The sequence below is a fragment of the Rhinoraja longicauda genome, chromosome 4 (genome assembly GCF_053455715.1).
Source record: "Rhinoraja longicauda isolate Sanriku21f chromosome 4, sRhiLon1.1, whole genome shotgun sequence".
In the NCBI taxonomy this organism is placed as follows: domain Eukaryota; kingdom Metazoa; phylum Chordata; class Chondrichthyes; order Rajiformes; family Arhynchobatidae; genus Rhinoraja; species Rhinoraja longicauda.
The window spans coordinates 67,905,828-67,931,660 of NC_135956.1; the positions used below are offsets into that span (position 1 = coordinate 67,905,828).

General features: G+C 44.4%; 1 protein-coding gene across 1 annotated transcript; it reads left to right on the forward strand.

The window, feature by feature from the left end:
- On the forward strand, positions 1-25,833 carry chpf2 (chondroitin polymerizing factor 2). The gene is made up of 4 exons (XM_078397943.1): positions 1-1,775; positions 6,821-7,385; positions 18,250-18,432; positions 19,446-25,833. The coding sequence occupies exons 1-4, from the start codon at positions 1,498-1,500 to the stop codon at positions 20,703-20,705; spliced, it is 2,286 nt and encodes a 761-aa protein (XP_078254069.1). The 5' UTR covers positions 1-1,497; the 3' UTR covers positions 20,706-25,833.

Below are 25,833 nucleotides of genomic sequence, written 5' to 3' on the forward strand. Positions count from 1 at the left end.
ATTAGGCCGCGCGCTCCGCCTGAGTTAACGGTCCTGAGTCTGCGGCGTCCAACCGCCGCCCACAGCCCGGGACAACACCGGACCCCGACCCGACCCGCTCGCCGCCCACAGCCCGGGGAGACCCAGGAGAGTCGGCCCCGGCAGCGAGCCCGGGCAGACCCAAGACCGAGCTCTCTCTCTCTCTCTCTCTCCTCCAGTGTGCCGGCCAGGCCTGCCAAGGGGCAGCGCTGCCATCTCCCGAGTCCCCTCTGAGAGAGCAGCCTGAAGGGGAAGAGACCGTCAGTCACACAGTCTGCAGCGCCATCCCTCCCCCGACCTCCTCAAACTGCAGTCAGCACAAACATGCGGTTTCTGAAGTGAATCAAACCTCGGGTGTCATCGGAGCGGTGACAGGGAGATGTCAGCCAGAGAGTTGAGCTTGAGCCTTGTACAGTGATCTAAGATTTGAAGCATGACATCTCAGTTTGATAATTCTCCACAGTCTTTCAGATCTGTTGTCAGGTTCTAAATGCTGCTTCTTGAACCGTGATTTAGGTTTGTGGCCTTGTTCTCCTGAAGAGACTTTGTGCAAGTATTTGACCCCAGAATAATTTGCAAGCCTGTCTTTTAAACAGTGGTGATACGCTATTAAGGATTAAAAGTGAAAGAAACCTGCCTGTCAGATTTTCCTGTTGTTTAACAGTAAGGACCTACTTACTGTTCAATATATCCACTGGAGTTGGCAATAAGAACAAGAGCCTGAAACTGAAAAGGGCTTAATTGGAAACTTTTTCTCAACAAGCCCATTGCACTTTACTGTGTGTTGAACACATAGTTTAATCTCAATACTTAGATGCTATCCTCGTTATGAATTCAAGAGTAATAGGGAAATTTACAGGTGACAAATGTTGTCCTCTCTGTGATATCAAAGTATGTAGAGTACAAAGCAGATATGGGAAAGCGGGAACAAAATGGGAGGAGTAGATTTTTAACTGAATGCTGAAATTTGTCTTTTTACAGTTAATTTGTTTTGATGGAATTTCCAAACCTTGCCTTTAGCTGCCATTGAATTGCAAAGAGTTATTTATTTGATATGTCAGTGGTGTTGGGATCAGTGTCAGTTAATGTTGTTGATCTATGTCAAATTATATTTTAAATTGTGACCTGCTGTGTTAATTGTGTTAGGATAGTCTTAATTTCCTTTTGAAGCTGATATTTTGAAGATTTGTAATTGAAGAGATCTCACTGTGAACTTATTTTGAGCAGAAATTAAAATTAATTAATACTTAGTTTATGTTTTTAGCGGGATGGAAATTGTTCAAAGTCAGACCCAGAGTGTTGTACATGTAGTTTAGGGTTGTCACGACAAACTGATTGGTGCTTGTGTGAGTTTTGTATATCCCTATGGTAATACAAATAGATTTTTAATATATGTAAAAAGGCTGTTGATATCAGATCCTTTCTTCCTGTGTTTCTCTCACGGTCTTCTTCTGACGTCTTATCTGCTTTCTCTGTACAATGCGTTTGACATCACTGCTACCCCTCTTCCGACCTGCTCTTCCCCTGATCCTGGGGCTCTCCTTGGGCTGCAGCCTGAGTTTGCTGCGAGTCTCCTGGAGCCAGGGAAATGGGGACGAGTCGTGCATGGATGCCGGGGAGAACAGAGGGCTGCCCCACAACCATGGACACCTGGGAGTCGGCGCTGAGGCGGGGGAGCTTGGTGACAACAAGGAGTATGAGCCAAGGATAGTCCCATATTTTAAGGACCCCAACAAGCCACACAAGAAAGTGCTGAGGTAAGAATTTGACAAGAGAGTAAATCCTTGATGATATTTGTTTTAAACATGCATGGTTTTGTGATTCTTTTCTGCAAGGAGAGGTGTTTCCTTATTTATTTTCCCTTTGACTCTTGTTGAGAGATGAGCCTTGGAGTACTGGCTATAAGAGTAAGCACGAGCCCAAAATGTCCATTTTGCTTCAATAGGTAAAATTGGCTTGTTTTACCTAAGACACAAGTGACAATGTTTTCTATGCTATCCGAAAATCATAAAATCGTTGGTATCTTCACCTTTCAGTGTTTCTGCTGGTCTGCTTCTAAAGTCTTGAGAAAGGAGCCATCAGAAAACTGAGCATGTCAATTTGTGACACGTTCATTTTAAAGATTTGGAAAGTGCTGCTGAGGCCACACTATGAGTACGATTTTGGTGATCTTTCTGTAGGAAGGATGTCATTAAGCTGGAAAGGATGTAGAGAAGATTTACAAGGATGTTGCCAGGACTTGAGCTGCAGGAAGAAGTTGGACAGGCTAGGACTTTATTCCTTGGAGCGCAGGAGGCTGATGGGTGATCTTATAAAGGTGTATAAAATCATGCTGGGAATAGATAGGGTGAATCCACAGAATCGTTTATCCGTCAGGGAATCAAGAATTAAAGGACATAGGTTTAAAGTAAGAGAAGCAAGATTTAATCAACCCGAGTGGCAAACTTTTCACTCGGGGTGGTGAGTATATGGAACGAGCTGCCAGGCGAAGTAGTTGAGGCAGGTATTATAACAGCGTTTAAAAGACACTTGGACCGATACATGGATAAGAAAGGTTTAGAGGGGTATGGGCGAATCGTGGACAAATAAGACTAGCTTAGATAAGGCATCTTGGTCGGCATGGATGAGTTGGCCGAAGGACTCGTATCCGTGCTGTATGACTGTGAGTGTTTGAAATGCCAGGGTGTACTCACACTAGAATGTTGTACCTGGCTCATTGCAACTATTATGTCAAGGGTCAGGAGTATCTGTCATCTGCACCAGCATCAGCACGGATGATGGAATCTTGAGTAAAAAGTGCTGGAGGAGACTCGGTCTGAAGAAGGGTCTAACCCAAAACGTCATCTGCTTATTTCCCTCCACAGATGCTGTCTGTTTTTGTTTGTCCAAATAAATATACAAGTTGATAATGTATGATGCACCACTGTTTTAACATCAGTGTGAATCTTTGCAACTATTATAAAGTTGTAAATGTGAAAATAAACCATGCCAAAAAGATGATGCTGTTGAGATTGCTTATCTTTATTGCAAAATAAGGCACAGTTAGCTGTTCAAGAGCCTTACTGCCACATAAGCCAGTTGCCTCTCCCTTATTGGATTTCCCTCTATATCTCTGCAACAGGATCTTTAAAGAATTTTAATATATGAAAAGTAACAGTTATTATGTTAATATGTAATCCGGAAGCCTTGACGGAAGTTGAAATGAGATAATATCCCACTAGATTATCCCCATTGGAGGAATAGAACATAGAACAATACAAGACGGGAACCTTTGGCCCTTCTGCCCACAATGTCGGTGCTGAACATGATGCCGAGTTAAACTAATCTCCTCTGTCTGCACATGATTCATATCTCTCCATTCCCTGCATATCCATGTGCCTATCAAATAGCCTCTTGAACACTACTGTGTTATCTCACTCCGCCGCCACCCCCGTGCATGTTCCAGACACTGACCTCCCTCTGTGTGTAAAAAAAAAAAGTCCGCACATCTTTAAACTGTCTCCCTCTGACCTTAAATCTATGCCCTCGAGTCTGACATTTTCACTCTTGTAAAAAAGTTCTTACTGTCTACCATATCTATGCCGCTCCTAATTTTATACATTTCTATCGGGTCTTCCGTCGGTCTCTGACGCTTCAGAGAAGACAATCCTAGGCTGTTCCCTCTCTCCATATAGCTAATAACCTTTAATCCAGGTAGCATTTAATACAGGAATAACTAATACAAATAAATCAATAAATTGGTATGAGTAGATTAGCCATGAAGGCATCCAAATGTCATGAAGCATTCATCTAATTCACTTATATTCTAAATAGTTTTATTTAGAAGGACAGCAGACCAACAACATAGCACAGTACAGCACCGGAACAGCCCCTCCGCCCACAATGACTATGCCGACCATGATGTCAATTTAAATTGCACACATAACCTACACCTGTACATATCCTATATACCTCAATTCTCTGCAATATGATTTAATTGTAATTCCCTTCTTAAATACTCAATTATATCAAAATTCCATGAGAAATAATTTTAAATACTTTTACAGCACCAGATTCAGACAAGACATGTTCTTTCCCAAGAGCAGACATGACATTCTGGTATACAGTGAACTGAGCCTGACCTTGGGAGTTGTTAACACTGACTCTGGATCTCAGAGCTTCACGGGCTGGTTACAGCCCACTTGCCTGATCAAATACATACCAGCTCCACGCAAGAGCAAGCCGTTTCATAGCCTTGCAGATTATTTGCTTTCAAATATTATCTAGCTTCCAATGAGTGCTATAATTGAACCTGTGTTCAATGACTGTCTGGCAGTGCATTTCATTCCTCAATGACAGGCTGTGCACAACTGTTCCTCATCACTTTGGGTTCATCTGTCAGTTACCAGCATACTTTTCTAAGTTCTTGATCCTTCCACCAATGGGAATCGTTTCTATCTGTTTTATCTTTACCAAACATGTTATTAATTACCTTCGTCAAGTCCCTTCTCAATCTCCTTCTCCAAGAGTCAAGAGAGAGAAAGTCAAGAGATTTTTATTGTCATATGAACAATGAAATTCTTACTTGCAGTTCCACAACAGGTTTGTAAACACAATACTCAATAGATTATATAATAAACTAACACAGAAAAGCAAACTTGATCAATTATAAAAACAATATAGTGCAAAATAAAACAAACCCCAAAGTCCCTAATGCAACCAATGCAGTTTGGTGTTTAGTTGAAGTTCGTAGTGTTCAGTAGTCTGATGGTTGTTGGGAAGAAGCCAAGTAGAACAACCCTAGCTACCCCCATCAATTAACCCATGTAACCGAAGGTCCTCCTTCCTGGCATCACTGGAGTAAATCTTTCCCACCCTAAAGCCTTTACGTTTTTCCCCAAGAGTGTCATAACAAGATGTAGTACTCCAGTTGTGAGTGAATGTGACTTTTTTGAAGTTTCTTCATTTATTCCTCTGATCAAACATGAGCAAGGAAGTCTGCTGCTTATCCCTCACCACCCTCCCTGACCTAATGAACCAGTTACTTCCCAATATTTAGAGCAAGTACTGTGGTTCCAAATATACTTTGGGTGGAAACTTTGACATCCATCACTTAGAGTTGCTCAGTAGCATCATCATTGAAGAAGTTTTTAGTGATAGTCTTAGCTCAGGGAGGTTCTAAAGAACACATAGTGGCGCTGTCCAGGGAACTAGCCCTAGTTTACATAATTCATCACCATTACATAATTCATCTGGATCTACTCAGGTCCAGGAAGAATACCAGGAAGAATACCGCAATGCAGCCATTGTACAAATGAATTCCTGTCTTCTTGTGAGAGGTCCTCTCTTGTGTTGTGGCTCTGTGGTCCTTCTAAAAGATGTAGAGGTCGATAAGGACCAGCAGCTCAAATCTAGGCATCCATATCCCTTTGTGGGCCATCAGGACCACTGGAATTGAATTCCACAACAGTCTTCATAAGCCATTGGGCCAAATGGCCCAATTCTGCCCCTATGAGTCTACTCCGCCATTCAATCATGGTGGATCTATCTTTCCCTTTCAACCCCATTCTCCTGTCTTCTCTCCGTAAACTTTGACACCCTTACTAATCAAGAACCTGTCAATCTCCACTTTAAAAGAACCCAATGACTTGGCCTGCACAGCCATCTGTGACAATGAATTCCACAGATTCACTACCCTCTGTCTGCAGGCATAGCATATCTCCTCATACAATTAAGCCACCTGGCTAACCTGGTTCAGTGAAGTGTGCAGAAAAACATGCAGGTGTTACATCAGACTAACCCCAAAACATTGGTCATGACAGAACCTTGTATGGAAACAGAGTTGTGTAGCGTAGTCACAGGCCATTTGGCCCACCAGGTCCTGGCCAGCCATTTTAGCCCATCTACACGAAATCCCTTGGACACTACAAACACAAACTAAATGATGAACTACAAACTGTCTTGGTTGCACTAGGGATTTGGGGCTTTTACTGAACTAATTTTCTTTCATTCATTGAACTCTTTTTTTGTTTATGATATTATCTATGAGTACTATATTATCTATGAGAGGGGCACAGTGGTGCACTGGTAGTTTCCTGTGACAGTGTGGGTTTTCTCCAGTATGTTCCCTAGGGTATAAGATAGAACTAGTGTATGGGGTGATTGTTGGTTGGTGTTGACTCAGGCTGAAGGACCTATTTCCATGCTGTGATCTCTAAAACTAAAACAATGCTATGTTTACAGACCTGTTATGCTGCTGCAAGTAAGAGTTTCATTATTCTGTTTTCGGTACATATGACAATTAAACACTCTTGATTTTTAATCTCCAGTCTCTAAGTAATGGATGACCACTTTTGTGTAAATCTCCACTGCATCCACTTGCCATTTTTCCAAAATTCTGCACCCAGAACTACTGTAATACTACAACTAGACTTTACCAGTGTTTTTATAAAGATTCTGAATTTGTACTCTGCTCTTGTTTTGTGCATTTTTAAACAACTGAAGTGTTATTAGATACCTTTAGTTCCCATTAAGATACTTTTGTAATGTTACAGTGTAATCAGTTCGTACAAAATAAACTCTCACAAATAGCAAATAAATGACCAGTTCGTCTGTTTGCATTGAGGGGAAATATTGACGAGACCACTCCACTATTTAATAATGCTCTGGGATCTTTTCCATTCACCTAAGAAAACAAATAAATAATGTTGCAACAGGTATTGGTGCTTTCAGAAGAGGAGGAGAGATGTAATTGAGGGAAGAGAAAGTTAGTACAAACACAGCTTGACGTGGCTTGAAGTTGACTCTATGTTTCTTCCACCAGAACCCGTTACATCCATACAGAGTTGGGAATCCGTGATCGCCTGTTTGTTGGGGTGCTGACGTCAAAAGCTACTCTGAACACATTGGCTGTATCTGTGAATCGGACGGTAGCCCACCACTTTAGCAGGCTGGTTTACTTCACTGGGTTCCGCAACACCAAGATCCCACATGGTATGCAGATAGTATCCCATGGAGACGACCGACCCGTGTGGCTGATGTACCGGACCATCCAGTACATCTATGAACATTACGGCAATGAGTTTGACTGGTTTTACTTGACTCAGGACAACACGTACACTGAGGCGGAGCGCATAAAGTCTCTCGTTTCTCATCTGAGCATTAACAACGATCTGTATTTGGGACGGGCGGAAGAGTTCATCGGTGGCGACCTTGACTCCCGCTACTGCCACGGCGGCTACGGCTATGTGTTGTCTCGGAGCGTCCTCATCAAGCTTCAGCGGTACCTGGACAGCTGCCGCAATGATATCCTGAGTGCACGGCCAGATGAGTGGCTTGGTCGCTGCATCATTGACTTTGTTGGCATCAGCTGCATTGACAAGCATAAGGTCAGTCACTGTGGTCCCTCGCTGCCGATCATTCTTAACGTGTGGAGAGAAGTGTTGAGAAGGTAGACCTTGGTATGTTTGCAGTGTTTGAGAAAAGACTATGTGTGACCTAAAGAGGAGTAGGAGTTGGACGTCACCACATGGAGGATGATTGAAACGGAGAGCTCTGCTAGGTGCTGAGGCAGAGTTAATAATTTTAAATTCTAGATCAAAAGAGTTTGCATGTCAACAGTGTGGAGCTTTAAACTCGATGTGAAGTTATGGTACTGTTCAGTTCTGAATGTGCACAATGGTAGAACAAGTGGTAGAACAGGTGGCATGGTGGCACAGCTGGTAGAGCTGTTGCCTCACAGTGCCAGAGACCCAGGTTCCACCCTGACCTTGAGTGCTGTCTGTGGAGTTTGCACATTCTCCCTGTGACCATGTGGGTTTCCTCCACATGTTCTGGTTTCCTCTCATCCCAAGGGCGTGCAGGTTTGTAGGTTAATGGGCCTCTGTAACTTGTCCCTCGTGTGTAGGGAATTGATGAGAAAGTGGGATAACTTGGAACTAGAGTCAACAGGTGATCAGTGGTAACATGGACTTAGTGGGCCAAAGGCCTGTTTCCATGCAGTATCTCTAAATTAAACCAGTTGGCTAGTAATTGTTCTATGTAAATTGCCTGAGGGTCTAGGTGGGTGGTAACATCTGGGGAAGTTAATGAGAATGTGGGGAGAATTTTTAAAAAATGGATTAATGTAGGATTAGTAACATGGGTGTTTGATGGTCAGTGAACTCCATGAGAGGCCGAAGGTCCACACATCCAGTTTCTATAGAAATACAAGGATAGAGTGTGATGGAGAGGGTAGAAGGAGGCTTACATGGTGTAAATCATGGGCCAAATGATCAGTCTCTGTTGGCATAAAATCCAGTGGTTCTGCAACAAACAGTTACCCACTCAGTCGGCCGTAACTGTGCACATAAAACCACGCTGTGTGGGTGCACTGGCAAGGTAATCCCAATATTTTCCCTGCCCATTATCCACATACCACATCATAATATCAGGAGCCCTTAATTATGGGGTACACTTTAACCTTCAGACTTTAGACTTCAACCGTCCTCAGATCTGTTATCTCGGACCTTTCTCCCGAACGCTTTATATCCAATGAAATAATTTTTGAAATGTACTCAATGTCAGAATGTAAGTAGCCAATTTTCACACACGATGGTCTCACAGCGAGCCATGTGATAATGACTGGATAATCTTTTTACAATGACACCTGAGGGTTAAAGATATGAAATTTGTTCATGTTCTCTGAAATTTGTTCACATTCAGAGGGAAATTCTCAGATTAACCAAAAAACTAGTGTGCTTCCTTCAGTGTAGGGAGGAACCGCAGATACTAGTTTAAAGCAAAAACAGACACAAAAAGCGCGAGTAACAGCGGGTCAGGCAGCATCTCGAGAAAAGGAATAACTTTTCTCCAGAGATGCTGTGTAACCCATTAAGTTACTCCAGCTTTTTGTGTTATGCTTCCTTCAGTGCTGCTCTGCCAATGTTGAGCCTCTGGAAAGAATTATGCCGTTGGACTGCACTGTTAAAGATTAGGATTGAAGCTGAGATAAAATGACATTAGTGGATTGATATTGGATAAAATGACATTAGTGGATTGCCTGCCTGCTCTGCTGTGTTGGTAACTCACACGGGCCAGGCCAGTTCCAGTTATAACCTAGGTCTGTGCCAATTTAGAGACACAAGAAACAGATGCTGGAATCTTAGACAATAGACAATAGACAATAGGTGCAGGAGTAGGCCATTCAGCCCTTCGAGCCAGCACCGCCATTCAATGCGATCATGGCTGATCACTATCAATCAGTACCCCGTTCCTGCCTTCTCCCCATACCCCCTCACTCCGCTATCCTTAAGAGCTCTATCCAGCTCTCTCTTGAAAGCATCCAACGAACTGGCCTCCACTGCCTTCTGAGGCAGAGAATTCCACACCTTCACCACCCTCTGACTGAAAAAGTTCTTCCTCATCTCCGTTCTAAATGGCCTACCCCTTATTCTCAAACTGTGGCCCCTTGTTCTGGACTCCCCCAACATTGGGAACATGTTATCTGCCTCTAATGTGTCCAATCCCCTAATTATCTTATATGTTTCAATAAGATCCCCCCTCATCCTTCTAAATTCCAGTGTATACAAGCCCAATCGCTCCAGCCTTTCAACATACGACAGTCCCGCCATTCCGGGAATTAATCTAGTGAACCTACGCTGCACACCCTCCATAGCAAGAATATCCTTCCTCAAATTTGGAGACCAAAACTGCACACAGTACTCCAGGTGCGGTCTCACCAGGGCCCGGTACAACTGTAGAAGGACCTCTTTGCTCTTATGCAAAAAAACAAGCTGCTGGAGGGGCTCAGCAGATCGGGCAGCATCTGTGGAGGGAAATGGACAGACAACGTTTCATGTTGAGACCCTTCTTCCGTCAGATTGAAGATGAAACCCAATCCAAAATGTTGTTGTCCATTTCCCTCCCTGGTCGCTGCCAGACTCACACCAGCAGTTTTTCCAGCAATTTGTTTTCTGCACTGTGCTGAATTAGTCAGTCTCAGACAGATGAATCAAAGATGTTTTCAAAACTGCTTCCACTTCCCCAGTAGGAGAAGGGCAAGGCACCAGCACGGGTCTTTCCTGTCTGCTACTTGCAGATCAGTAACTTACTTGGAGCACTGGCATACAGTGTGTATAGATTCATGTTTCATGATGTCAGACAGTCTGCTGCTGTGGATTCTGAGCTGCTGTTCTTGCCTCAGGGGGGCCTGGCACAAGAGAGCCACAGTATCTTTGAAGTAATAATTCACTGAGTGCCATTGCCTTCAGGAAAGCAGAACATTGAAAGGGGTAATAAATCTAAGCAAGGAAAAATGTAGCCACTGAAGTAGTTTTAATAGAAGGTACTAATCTGAATATTTCCTTACTTCCTGTGCTGTGAACATAACGAGTAGCAGATGGTCATTTTTATCAGGGCAGAGCTGAACAAGCTTCTCTAATTTATAGCATTTATTTATAAAACATGCTAAAATATGTTGGATATTTAAAATTAATCCCAGAAAACCAAGCATGTTTTTCATGGGAAGCCGCATTCAATCGATATCTATCTTTTCTCTTCAAGGTCTGATGGGGCATCATGTTTTCACCACTTTTATCTTAGTTTCTGTTACACACCACAAAGTTGTAATGAAACAACAGCATGGCTTTCTCTCAGCTCATCGAGTTAGCAATGGGTTGTATCTCCCTCAAGAGCAGAATCCAAATGTCATGTTTACCTCTGACCCTCTATATTGTTTTCTCTTTGTTTTGTTGCTGACTCCTGAATTGTGACTTGGGCTCCATTTCCCTTTTAAATATAAAGGTGCATCCTCCAGCCTCATCACATTACTGTTTGCGTGGGAAAATTACATTTTTGACTCGACACCTATGAAGTCAGAACCTATCTCCGTGGATGGAAATATAAAATACTAAAGGGCATAGCTTTATGGTGAGGAAGCTGTGCGGGACGAGTTTTTTTAAACAGAGGGTGGTGAGTGCCTGGAACGCATGACTTGGGGTGGTGGTGGAGGCAGGTATGATTGTGGTTATTTAGAATCTTGGATAGGCTCATGGATATGCAGGGAAATGAGGGATATGGATTATGTGAAGGCAGATAAGGGCTGGTCTGGAAATCATGTTAGGTACAGACATTGTGGGCCGAAGGGCCTGTTCCTGGGCTGTACTGTTCTATGCAAGAAGTAGAGATGTATTATAAAAATCAAATTGGGAAGCAAATTTGTAAATGGTGGTATATTCACAAAATGCTGGAGTAACTCAGCAGGTCAGGCAGCATCTCGGGAGAGAAGGAATGGGTTCCTTGTTACCCTTGTCCTTTGCAAAAGAGCAAGTTGAGAATTCAAAGCACTCTGAACTGGTCACGTGAAATAGTTCATTTTAACCATGCCCAACTGGAGCTGCTATTTTTAGTTGCATGCGTAAAGACACAAATTATAGAGTTTGTTAATAGCATAGTTTCTGTTAAGCTTTTTCAAATTAAGCCATCCCACCAATGAGAGGGTGCTGGCAATGACACAGGCAGGTTAAGTCAGTTCATGTCAGGTCAGTCAAGTTTATTATCATATGCACGTTCACTGAGGTACAGGTACAAAGGAAAGTCTTGCGTGCAGTAGCATCACAGGTGCATAGACTCAGACAAACAAACAAAAATATATATTCTGTAAATTACACATAAATTCCACAAGATACTGGAAAGAAAAAGACTATTCGAAAAACAATTCATCTGTGCAAAACCCAATTAAAAAATCAGTCTATCGAGGTTTTGCAGGTCCAGTGACTCAGATTCAAACCTAACCTCAGGTGCTGCTTGTGTGAGGCATGCATGTTCTCCCTGTGACCACATGGTTTTCCTCAGGGTATTTCAATTCTCTACCACATCCCAAAGATGTGCATGTCATTAGGTCAATTGGTCTCTTTAAACAGCTCCAAGTGTTTCGGTGAATGGTAGAATCTATGGGGAATTATTGAGAATGTAGGGGGAATATAAAGCAAAGTGGGCTTAGAGTAAATGGCTGCTTGATGGTCAATGTAGACTTGGTGGATGGGGGGGGGGCAGTTTCCAGGCTGTATGACTATCAATTTGATGGTCAGTGTAGACTTGGTGGTCAGTGTAGACTTGGTGGTCAGTGTAGACCTGGTGGTCAGTGTAGACTTGATGGATGGAGGGGCCAGTTTCCAGGCTGTATGGAAACTTCTGGGGGCTAGTGGAATCAAGGGATATGGGGAGAAGTTTGGGCACAGGTTACTGATTGTGGATGATCAGCCATGATCACAATGAATGGAGGTGCTGGCTCAAAGGGCCGAATGGCCTCCTCCTGCACCTATTTTCTATGTTTTTCTATGTTTCTATGACTGTCAATTTGACAGTCAATGTAGACTAGGTGGACCGAGGGCCCAGTTTCCTTGCTGTGTGATTGCCTCACTCTTCCCGTCTCTGCAATGCCCTCCAGCCCAAAAACCCAGTGGTTGTAGGAACGTAGCTGTTCTGGAGAAGCCACTATCATCTCTGGTTCTGGCACAAACTTCATAACCTTGTCGTGAATTTCACAGCCTTATTTAACCAGTCTCAAGTTGAACCATAATCGTGGCATAAAGCATCAGACACTTCAAAACTAAAATTGGGTAAGATTGGTAACGTAGGAACAGAAATAAGCCTTCATTCCCTGAGGCATATTGCATGCTTGAATTAAACTTTCATTTATATCTCAACTCTTTTATTTGTTCACGGGATGTAGACTTCCCTGGTGATGCCAATGTTATTTGTCCAACTCTAATTGCCCATGAACTGAAGAGACATTTGAAAGTCAGGACACACAGTGGATCAGGACAGAGAGGGTAGGGACAGCAGACCTCCCTGAAGGACGTTAGTGAACCACTTGGGTTTTATGACAGTCCAATAACTTCATGACCACTACTACTAAGACAAACTTCTGTAGCATTGTATAAATCTTCCATCAAAAACACAGGCATTCTGTGGCACCTACTTGACATGTAATATATCCAATCCTGCTTATGATAAAATAATTTGTTAGGAAAATAGTAGTGATTACTAAACAGAAGAATAAATTCCATAAGGACTCAAAATATGCTTCATTAAATTCCAATCTAAAAATCTCTTCTGTCAAACACTTGTGTGAAATGATTGAAAGATGCAACATTGAAACATTTGGCCCACCAAGTCCATGCTGGCCATTAATCACCCATTTACACTAGTTTATTAGAAACATAGAAACATAGAAAATAGGTGCAGGAGGAGACCATTCGGCTCTTCGAGCCAGCACCACCATTCATTGTGATCATGGCTGATCATTCACAATCAGTAATCTGTGCCCAACCTCTCCCCATATCCTTTGATTCCACCAGCTCCCAGAGCTCTGTCAAACTCTCTCTTAAATTAACCCGGTGATTTGGCCTCCACTGCCCTCTGTGGCAGAGAATTCCACAAATTCATAACTCTCTGGGTGAAAAAGTTCCTTCTCACCTCAGTTTTAAATGGCCATCCCTTTATTCTAAGACTGTGCCCCCTGGTTCTGGACTCCCCCAACATTGGGAACATTTTTCCTGCATCTAGCTTGTCCAGTCCTTTTATAATTTTATATGTCTCTATCAGATCCCCTCTCATCCTTCTAAACTCCAGTGAATACAAGCCTAGTCTTTTCAATCTTTCCTCATATGACAGTCCCGCCATCCCAGGGATCAATCTCGTAAAATCTCGTGAAATTACAAGGATGTCCTTCCTCAAATTAGGAGACTAAAACTATACACAATACTCCAGATGTGGTCTTACCAGGGCCCTATACAACTGCAGAAGAACCTCTTTACTCCTATACTGAAGGCCAACATGCCATTAGCTTTATTCACTGCCTGCTGTACCTGCATGCCAACTTTCAGTGACTTGTGTACAAGGACACCCAGGTCTCGCTGCAGTTCCCCCTTACCTAACCTGACACCATTGAGATAATAATCTGCCTCCTTGTTTTTGCCGCCAAAGTGGATAACCTCACATTTATCTACATTATACTGCATCTGCCATGTATCTGCCCACTCACTCAACCCGTCCAGGTCACCCTGCAACCTCCTAACATCCACTTCGAAGCTCACACTGCCACCGAGCTTTGTGTCATCTGCAAACTTGCTAGTGTTACTTCTAATTCCTTCATCCAAATCATTAATATATATGGTAATTAGTTGTGGCCCCAACACCGAGCCTTGCGGCACTCCACTCGCCACTGGCTGCCATTCTGAAAAGGACCTGTTTACTCCTACACTTTGCTTCCTGTCTGCCAACCAATACTCTATCCAGTCAACACTCTACCCCCAATACCATGTGCTCTAATTTTGCTCACCAATCTCCCGTGTGGGACCTTATCAAAGGCTTTCTGAAAGTCTAGATACACTACATCCACTGGCTCTCCTTCATCCATTTTACTTGTCACATCCTCAAAAAAATCCAGAAGATTAGTCAAGCATGATTTCCCTTTCATAAATCCATGCTGACCTGGACATCCTTTTACTGCTATCCAAATGTACCGTTATTACCTCTTTAATAATTGACTCCAGCATCTTCCCCACCACCGATGTCAGGCGAACTGGTCTGTAATTCCCCGTTTTCTCTCTCGGTCCTTTCTTGAAAAGTGGGATAACATTAGCTATACTCCAATCCACAGGAACCGATCCTGAATCTATTGAACATTGGAAAATGATCACCAATGCGTCCACTATTTCTAGAGCCAGCCTCCCTGAGTACCCTGGGATGCAGACCATCAGGCCCTGGGGATTTATCAACCTTCAGTCCCATCAGTCTATCCAATACTATTTCTCGCCTAATGCAAATTTCTTTCAGTTCCTCTATCCCGCTAGATCCTCTGTCCTCTAGTACATCTGGGAGATTGTTTGTGTCTTCCTAAGTGAAGACAGATCCGAAGTACCTGTTCAACTCTTCTGCCATTTCCTTTCGCTCCTGTATCCTACTTTCACTCCCTGCACATTAGGGGCAAATTACAGAGACAATTAACTTGCAAGCCTGTACGTCTTTGCGATGTGGGGGGAGTCCAGAGAAAACCCACGTCGTCATGGAGAACGTGCAGATTCCCCAATGACAGCACCCAAAATTAGGATCGAACCGGGGTCTCTGGCACTGTGTAGCAGCAGCTCAACCCACTGTGCCACTGTGCTGCTCTCTCTGTCTGACTCGAATTATTGATCAGGAAATGGGTGGAATGAGTACAAATTGTGATTTTTAAAACCAAGCTTTTTAAAAAACTTTTCTGTAACACTTCAACAATCCTGACTGTCCTAAGTCCCATCATCCCAACTGAACAGGGAGATATAACACAGAAACATGCCCTTCAGCCCAGCAAGCATTGACTATCCATTTTTAATCCCATTTTTTTATTCTCCCCAAATTCTGAGCAACTCCTCACAGTGAATGGTAGGACCCTGTGGGATGTTGTAGAGCAGAGGGGCCTAGGAGTACGGTATGGTACGGGCGGCACGGTAGTGCAGCGGTAGAGTTGCTGCTTTACAGCGAATGCAGCGCCGGAGACTCAGGTTCGATCCTGACTATGGGTGCTGCACTGTAAGGAGTTTGTACGTCCTCCCCGTGACCTGCGTGGGTTTTCTCCGAGATCTTCGGTTTCCTCCCACACTCCAAAGACGTACAGGTATGTAGGTTAATTGGCTGGGTAAAATGTAAAAATTGTCCCTAGTGGGTGTAGGATAGTGTTAATGTACGGGGATCGCTGGGCGGCACGGACTTGGAGGGCCGAAAAGGCCTGTTTCCGGCTGTATATATATGATATGATATGATACATTGTTCCCTGAAAGTGGCGTCACTGGTAGATCAGGTGATCAAGAAGGCTTTTGGTACATTGGCCTTTATCTGTCAGGATATCGCAAATAGACGTTGGGATGTTACGTTACTGTTGCACAAGACATTGGAGAGGCCCACACGTAGAGCGCTGTGTTCAGTTTTGGTCTTCCTGTTACAGAAAGAATATCATTAACCTGGAAAGAGTGCAGAGAAAATTTACAAGAGTGTAGCCAGGACTGGAGGAGCTGAGCTATAAGGAGAAGTAGGACAGGCTAGGGCTTTATTCCTCAGAACACAGGGGTCTGAGGAGAGATCTTATAGTATATAAAATCATGAGGGGAATAGGTAGGGTGAATGCACATAGTTTTTACCCAGCATAAGAGAATCAAAGACAAGAGGACATAGGTTTAAGAGGAGATGGGAACGATTTAATATCAACCTGAGGGACAACTTTTTCACTCAGAGGGTGTTGGGTGCAAGGAATGAGCTGCCAGAGGAGGTAGCTGATGAAGGTACTATGAGGACATTTAAAAACACTTGGGCATGTACATGGATGGGAAAGGTTTCGAGGGATATTGGCCAAATGTGGGCAAATGGGAGTAGTTTAGATGGGGCATCATGGTCAGCACGGATGAATTGGGCCGGAGGGCCTCTGTACTATATGACTATATGATAAACTGAAAGCTAAAATATAGATACAGCAAACAAATGGGCAGGCAATCTGTATGATTGTTTTCATTGGCTGTCGTTTGTGTAACAAAACAAGCTATGTCTTGCTGCCATTATATTAGACCCTGATGAGACCTCATCGGGAACATGGTGTGCTGGTTTTATGTGTCTATGGCAAGTCATGCGTGATAGAGCGAATGCAGCGAGGGTTTAGCAGATTGAATAATATTTAACATGGAACAGTACAGCACAGGAACAAGTCCTTTGTCCCACTTGCCGAACATGATGCCAAGTCAAACTAATCTCCACTGCCCACGTGTGATCCATATCCCACCATTCCCTGCAGATCCATGTGCCTAACCAAAAGCCTCTTATTTTAGAGCAAAGGATTTTAGTCATGGGGAGGGATTGGATAGGCTGGACTTATTTTCCCTGGAGCAGAGGCTGAGGGGTGATGACAGTGTATAGATTGTAAGAGGGCTTGGAAATGGCAGATGAAGTTTAATCTGAGCAAGTGTGAGGCATTGCATTTGGGAGCTTGAATATAAGGGAAGAGCATACAATTAATGGCAAGACCCTTAACAGCATTGATGTGCAGCGGGATCTTGGAGTCCAAGTTCACAGCTCACTGAAGGTCGCAGCACAAGTAGAGTGGTAAAGAATACATATGGTATGCTTGCCTTTGTTGCACAGGACATTGAGTGTAAGAGTCAGGAAGTCACAATGCACCTCTATAAGACTTTGGGTAGGCCACATTTGGAGTATTGTGTGCAGTTCTGGCCGCTCCATCACAGGAAAGATATGGAGGCATTGGAGAGGGTGCAGAGAAGGTTTACCAGAATGTTGCCTGGATTAGAGGGTTTCAGATACAAGGAGAGTTTGGATAAACTTGAATTGCTTTCTTTGGAATATCGGAGGTTGAAATAGGACTTGATAGAGATATATAAAATTATGAGCGGCATAGATAGGGTAGACAATTTTGAAAATATACAAATTATGGTTAACAAATAAATGGAGAGAGAGAATACAACATGAGAGTAAACTAATAAGGAATGAAAACCTATTTTGAAAACTGCTTATCAATATGTAAAATGTGGAGATTCATAGCAGTTTGTAAATGATATGAAGATTGGTGGTGGTGTTGATAAGAGGAGGGTAGTCACAGGCAGCAGACTGTTGGTAAATTGGGCAGGGCAATGGTAAATGGAATCTAATCTTGATAAGTATGAGGTGTTGCATTTTTGGGGAAGGGGTCTACTAAGGGACAGACATATACCACAAATGGTAGGGTCCTATGGAGTATTGACGAAAAGAGGGACCTTACTGTTTTAGTCCAAAGACCCTTGAAGGTGGCAGCACTGGTCGATTGGTGGTGAAGAATGTATAGGGGTGCTTGCCTTCATTCTAGTCAGGGTGCAGAGTTTAAGAGCAGGAGGTTCTTGCTAGAAAATTATAAAATATTGGTTAGACCACAGCTGGAATATTGTGCTCAGTTGTGGTCGCCACAACTCTAGCAACAACGCAATTACACTGGCAAGGGTCCTGAAGCTGCCATGGGCTGGATGGATAAAGAAGGATCAGTGAAAGTTGCCCTGTTCTCTACCACTGTGTGGCCCCCATGACTACTTTACTCGACGGTACAAACCATTAATGGCTGACGGATCTTGCAGTGAGGAATACTGGTGTAGAGGACATTTTGCTTTGAATGGGAGAGCTTGCTTCTGACTCTAGGCTTCAGATGAACTGTCTGCTGTCCCCATGCAGTAATATCTCATAAGGTACTTGCTGTTTCAGGATGTGCACTACCGCTCCTTCCAACTGGGCAAAAATACAGACCCGGATAAAGAGGACAGTGGCGAATTTACAAAGGCCTTCACTGTTCATCTGGTGTCAGACCCTACGCTGATGTATCGCCTACATCGCCGATTCAGTGAACTTGAACTGGAAAAAACGTACCGGGAAATCAAAGAGCTACAGGTAATCTTGTTCGTGAAGCTCAATTCCGAGAGCCATTGGCATGTGCAGGCTGGGAATAAATTCAGGAGGTACTTTAAATCACAGTATTGGAGAAATGTTGACGTTGTTAAGCTGGAAAGGGTTCAGTGAAGATTTACGAGGATGTTGCCATGACTCGAGGGAGAGTTGGAGCAGGCCAGGACTTTATTCTTTGGAGCACAGGAGGATGCCGGGTGAATTCTGGAGGTGTGTAAAATAATGAGAGGCAGGAATAGGGTAAATGTGCTCCAAAAAATCCTAGCTTGCCGAACTTCTCCCTATAACTCGGGCCCAATTGAATTTAAATGTGGTAATTGAACCTGCCTTTCTCACCTCCTCTGGCAGCTCGTTCCTCTGGGTCATAAACCTTAAATCCCCTTTAAATCTTCACCCTCAACCTTAAACGGATGCCTTCTAGTTTTACACATCTTCATCGACCTTAACTGTCTTCCAAGATTTTATAAAACTCTATAAAACCACCCTGCCGCATCCCTCCAATCTCCTTCACAATTGTGCCAAATGCCCTCTTTCAAATCTGTGTCACCACTTTCAGGGAACTATATTCTTAAACTTCTTGGTCTCTGTTCTACCACACTCCCCAGGGCCCTATCATTCACATACATAGTGAGAGAATTGAAGGAAATGTAGAAAAACAAATTAGTTAGTGTGGTTGATGTTTGGCTTGGTGTTGATGGGCAGAAGGACTGGTTTTCATCAGGTAAGACGGTGACTCTGAGAAGAGTGGGTGGACGTGAAATCAACTCCCCAAATTGTGCCCCAAACCACCACCTGATATTGTCCGAAGAAAGGTCCCGACCCAAAACGTCACAATCCATGTTCTCCAGAGATGCCACCTGACATGCTGAGTTACTCTAACACTTTGTGGGCTTTCTTCTACAGTTTTTTGTTTCTACCTGATATTGTTCAGTCTTTTTGCTTTGTATAACTTGTACATCGGTCCTTGTGAATGCTCACCTCGATCTTTTGTGTTGTAGATGGAAATAAGGAACCTAAGTAAACTGACGCCGGACAGGGAATTGGGAGCAACTTGGCCGATTGGCATCAACCCGCCGTTCAAGCCCAAGACCCGGTTTGAGGTGTTGAGCTGGGACTATTTCACGGAGGAGCAGATTTACTCCTGCGTAGAGGGCTCTCCCAAGTGCGAGCTCCGTGGTGTCAGCAAGGCGGATGTCCACGACATTGTGGAGACGGCCGTGCGACAGCTGAACGAGAAGTACCAACCCCTGCTGCATTTCCGCAAGTGGCAGCTGCTGAATGGCTACCGCCGCTTCGACCCCACGCGTGGCATGGAGTACACCTTGGACCTAGTGCTGGATGCTCACACTCAGAAGGGCTACAGCCGGCCCATCGCCAAGAGGGTCAGTCTGCTGCGGCCGCTTGGCAGCGTGGAGATCATCCCCATGCCCTACGTGACCGAGGCTACCCGGGTCCAGGTGATCTTGCCCCTGACTGTGCACGAGCAGGACTTTGTGGGCAACTTCCTGGAAGCCTACTCCATGAACGCCCTGGACTTGCACGACAACGTGCTGCTGACCTTCCTCTTCATCTACGACCCCTTTGATGCCCAGCGCGTCAGCCAGAATGACATCTTCGCCAGTGTCAAGTCCTCCATCGCCGAGATCGAGAAGCGGTACACCGATGTGAAAATCCCTTGGATAAGCGTCAAGACCGACGTTCCTTCCCAGATTAAGATCATGGACATAATTTCCAAGAAGCACCCGGTAGATGCCCTGTTCTTCATCGCCAGTGTCTGGACCGAGATCAACGGGGAGTTCCTCAACCGTTGTCGGATGAACACCATCAACAATTGGCAGGTCTTCTTCCCCATCCACTTCCAGGAGTACAACCCTGCCATCGTGTACCGGGAGCAGCAGACGCCCTCGTCCGCCGAGTTTGTGAAGGACGGCCACTTTGACCGGCGCACCTTCGGCGAGGCCTGCTTTTTCAACTCTGACTACATGGCGGCACGCACCAAGATGGCGGCTGACATCCTCGACAATGACGAGATGCTGGAGATCATGGAGGTGTACGATGTCTTCATCAAGTACTCGGGCCTGCATGTCTTCCGGCCGGTGGAGCCGGCCCTGGTGCAGAAGTACAGCTACCGAACGTGCAACCCGCGGCTCAGCGAGGAGCTCTACCACCGCTGCATGCTCAGCAATCTGGAGGGGCTGGCATCGCGCTCCCAGCTGGCCCTAGCCATGTTCGAGCAGGAGCAGGCTAACAGCACTTAGACCTGAGACAGGGACTAACTTAAGGCTTGTCTGTGCAGTATGTTATTAGAAAAACCTGTTGCTTCGGCTACTGTAGTTTGGCTTTAAGCCACTGGGACCTGGGTTGAAATCCTACCTGTTCCCATGAAGGCAGTAGAAATTTTAAAGTTATAGAGCAGTACAACATGGAAACAGGCCCTTAGGCCCACCTTGGTTATGCCGACTAAGTTGGCATATTGGGCTGGTCCCATTTGCCTGCATTTGGCCTGTATCCCTCTGAACCCTTCCTATCCATATATCTGTCCAATTGTCTTTTAAAAGTCGTAATTGTATCCGCTTCTATAGCTTCCTCTGGCAACTCATTCCAGATACGGACTACCTCACAGTGAAAACGTTGCCCCTGAGGTCCCTCTTAAATCTCTCTCCTCTCACCTTTAGAATCCTGGGGAAAAGACTGTGAGAGTTCACTTTATCCCTGCCCTTCATGATCTTGTTCATCTCAATAAGGTTACCACTCAGCCACTGCCTTTTTCAAGTCCGTCCTTCAAAAAGAAGCTGTGGAGACAGGCCTCAATCTATCAAGGGATAGCTTGCTTAATTTCCTTTGCAGTCTATTGATTTAAAAAACGCAAACTTAGCATCACCCAGTCACTGATGAATGGTTTGCCTCTTCTTAACCTGAACTATCTTCAGTCATGGTGACAGTGCCCTGGGTGTGAAGTGCACCATTCTCCACCCAGGGCTTGTTCTGTCGATGGGTGTGCATTGGGGACAGAATTGGCAACATTCCGTGTCTCAGGTGCATTCCCTGCTTGTTCCTTGAATTTAGCAAATCAGCTGAGAAGCAAAATATCCAGCAAGGATCTTGCTTTTAAAAGATGCCTGAGGAGAGAAAGCTTTCAGCTCCACTGCAACCACTTCTCTCTCAAATTCTGTACACTCTCCCTACCGTCCTCTACCCACTCATTTAATCTTTTACAGACCTGATACCTTCACTCTATCATCCGTTCAACCCATTCATCTCGGTGGTTGTTCATTGGTTACATTGCTAGACTAGGAACTAGAAGCCTGGACGAATCCAGAGACTGATAATCAGAGAACGTAGAACAGATCAACACAGTAACAGGCCCTCGGGCCCACAAAGTCTCTGTTGAACATGATGCCAAGTTAATCTCCTCTGCCTGCACGTGATGAATATCCCTCCATTCCCTGCATGACCATGTGGCTATATAAAAGCCTCTTAAACATCTCTTGAGTACCTGCCTCCACACCACCCCTGGCAGCACATTCCAGGCACCCACCACTCTCTAGGTGAAAACATATCCTTTAAACTTTCCCCCTCTCACCTTAAAGGTATGCCTTTTGACAATACCACCCTAACCTTTTAGACAATAGACAATAGGTGCAGGAGTAGGCCATTCGGCCACTCGAGCCAGCACCACCATTCAATGTGATCATGGCTGATCATTCTCAATCAGTACCCTGTTCCTGCCTTCTCCCCATACCCCCTGACTCCGCTATCCTTAAGAGCTCTATCTAGCTCTCTCTTGAATGCATTCAGATAATTGGCCTCCACTGCCTTCTGAGTCAACGAATTCCACAGATTTACAACTCTCTGACTGAAAAAGTTTTTCCTCATCTCCGTTCTCAATGGCCTTCCCATTATTCTTAAACTGTGGCCCCTGGTTCTGGACTCCCCCAACATTGGGAACGTGTTTCCTGTCTCTAATGTGTCCAACCCCTTAATAATCTTATGTATCGATAAGATTCCCTCTCATCCTTCTAAATTCCAGTGTAGACATGCCTAGTCGCTCCAGTCTTTCAACATATGACAGATCCGCCATTCCGGGAATTAACCTAGTAAACCTACGCTGCACGCCCTCAATCGCAAGAATATCCTTCCTCAAATTTGGAGACCAAAACTGCACACAGTACTCCAGGTGCGGTCTCACTAGGGCCCTATACAACTGCAGAAGGACCTCTTCGCTCCTATACTCAACTCCTCTTGTTATGAAGGCCAACATTCCATTGGCTTTCTTCACTGCCTGCTGTACCTGCATGCTTCCTTGCAGTGACTGATGCACTGGGACACCCAGATCTCGTTGTACGTCCCCTTTTCCTAACTTGACACCATTCAGATAATAATCTGCCTTGGACAGAGCTCTTAAGGATAGCGGAGTCGGGGTATGGGGAGAAGGCAGGAACGGGGTACTGATTGAGAATGATCAGTTGAATGGCGGTGCGGGCTCGAAGGGCCGAATGGCCTACTCCTGCACCTATTGTCTATTGTCTATTGCCTTCCTATTCTTACCACCAAAGTGGATAACCTCACACTTATCCACATTACACTGCATCTGCCATGCATCCGCCCACTAACACAACCTGTCCAAGTCACCCTGCAACCTCATAGCATCTTCCTCACAGTTCACACTACCACCCAGCTTTGTATCATTTGCAAATTTGCTAATGGTACTTTTAATCCCTTCATCCAAGTCATTAATGTATATTGTAAATAGCTGCGGTCCCAGCACCGAGCCTTGCGGTACCCCACTAGTCACTGCCTGCCATTCTGAAAGAGACCCATTTATCCCCACTCTTTGCTTTCTGTCTGTCAACCAATTTTCTATCCATGTCAGTACCCTACTCCCAATACCATGTGCTCTAATTTCCCCCACTAATCTCCTATGTGGAACCTTGTCGAAGGCTTTCTGAAAGTCGGGGTACACCACATCCCCCGGCTCTCCCCTGTCTGTTTTCCTAGTTACATCCTCAAAAAATTCCAGAAGATTAGCCAAGCATGATTTCCCCTTCGTAAATCCATGCTGACTCGGAACGATCCTGTTACTGCTATCCAAATGCTCCGCAATTTCGTCTTTTATAATTGACTCCAGCATCTTCCCCACCACTGATGTCAGACTAACAGGTCTATAATTTCCCGTTTTCTCTCTCCCTCCTTTCTTAACAAGTGGGATAACATTAGCTACCCTCCAATCCACAGGAACTGATCCTGAACCTATAGAACATTGCAAAATGATTACCAATGCGTCCACAGTTTCTAGAGCCACCTCCTTAAGTACCCTGGGATGCAGACCATCAGGCCCTGGGGATTTATCAGCCTTCAGTCCCATCAGCCTACCCAACACCATTTCCTGCCTAATGTGGATTTCCTTCAGTTCCTCCGTCCCCTTTTGTATCTCACATGGGAGTTTTACAATTTAAATTCAGCTGATAATCAAACTAGTCTAGTAACAATGATTGCAAAAGCTGCAGCTTTTCAAAAAGAACACCACCTGGTTCACCAATGTACTTTGGGAACAAATGCACTAATTTTACCCATTTGCCACATGTGACTGAAATCCCAAACCATATGGTTGGCACTTAAGCGTCTTTTAAAATGGTCTGAGAAGCCATGGTATTAGGGCAATTAAGGGTGGGCAATAAATGTTGGTGTTGCCAACAATACCCCAAATCCCAAAATTACTCTCGTGATCCTTAGTCACCTCCTAGTTCATCCTTCACCAGTTAGGGAATCATGTATAGAGGTTGGGACATCACGTTACAGATGTACAAGACGATGGTGAGGCTGCACTTGGGAGTATTGCATTCAGTTTGGTCACCCTGGAATAGAAAATGTGTTGTTAAGTTGGAAAGAGTGCAGAAATGTACGAGGATGATTCATGAAAGGAATAGATAGGGTGAACGCACAGAGACTTTTATCCAGGGTAGGAGAGTCAAGCACTAGAGGGCATAGGTTTAAGGTAAGAGCAGAGAGATTTCATAGGAAGCTGTGGGGCTGGGCTGAATCCACTGCTCCCTGCAGGCTCTTGTGTTCCTGTGTACTGACTTTGTCTTACCGGGCCACGATGTAAGCAGATCCCACCCGGCCTTCTCCCTGCCAAACAGATCAAAAACAAAAGTCTCTCCACCTAACTCACCCCCATCTGCACAGTTGTTCTAATAGATTGCATTGATACCCTCTCTAAAGCTTTCACATCTTTCCCAAAGCGGGAGGGATAAAACATAGCGTGCAATGACTTGTAGAGAGCTGCAAGGGATGATTTCCCTGCTTCCCTGATCGTTCTGAGGAATTCCCAGCAGTGTGCCAAATCCGAGCCAACCTCAGCCTCGACCGAGCCACCACAAATGTCCCTGCTTCCCAAGTTAGAAGAGTATCAGACACTATTTCATTGTCATACAGCACAGAATCAGGACATTAGCTCAACTCGCCCTCAAGTCCCATTTGGTGCATATCTCTCTAAACATTTCCTATCCATGTACCTGTCCAACTCTCTTTTAACTGTTGTCACTGTCAACAGTTGATTGCATACCCGTTTGCTTGCTCTAAATTTTAGCATTCAGTTTTTCAAGAGTCATACACCATGGTAACAGCACCTTCAACCCAATTCATTTACACCAACCATTGGTGCCTCATCTAAGTCATTCCAATCTTCCCATATCCCGCTAAACCTTTCCTATCCATTTAACTGTCCAAATGTCTTTTAAATGCTACCTCCTCTGGCAACTTGTTCCATATACCCACCACCCTCTGTGTAGAAAAAGTTTTCCCCCTCAGGTTTCTATTAAAGCTTTCCCCTTTTGCCTTAAATCTATTTCCTCTAGTTCTTGATTCTCCTACTCTCGATAAAAGACTCTGTACATCCACCCTATCTATTCTATTCCCCTCATTGGTTTATACACAATTTTATACCTTTCACTTCCAAATCCAAGCCTGCAATGTTTTTTGTGTTTTGTGTTCTTCTGATAAGATGTCAAACCAAGCACTGAGATCAGCCAGAAGTCCCACAGCCTCTACATATGAAAAGAAAAAGAAATATTTTTATTCCTTAACCATCTACAGTTTGTTGGTTGCTTCAATCTCTTTGAGCATTGGCGGAGAGTGTGTATGCGTGCTCTCACAAATTGCCTGCTAACGTGGACCTGTGTCGGTCACTGCTTGTAGAAATGATGTACATCAAATGCTTTGGGAAGCTCTTAAAGCTTCCTGGTGCTTCCTGTAAACAAAAGTATTGCACGTCTCAGAACGGTTGGGCCATTGAAAGACTTTGTCTTCAAATTTGTAACTTTATGTAGTAACTGTGTGTTCTGAACAGTGTGCTGTCAGCTGAAACAATGACATAGCATTATGATC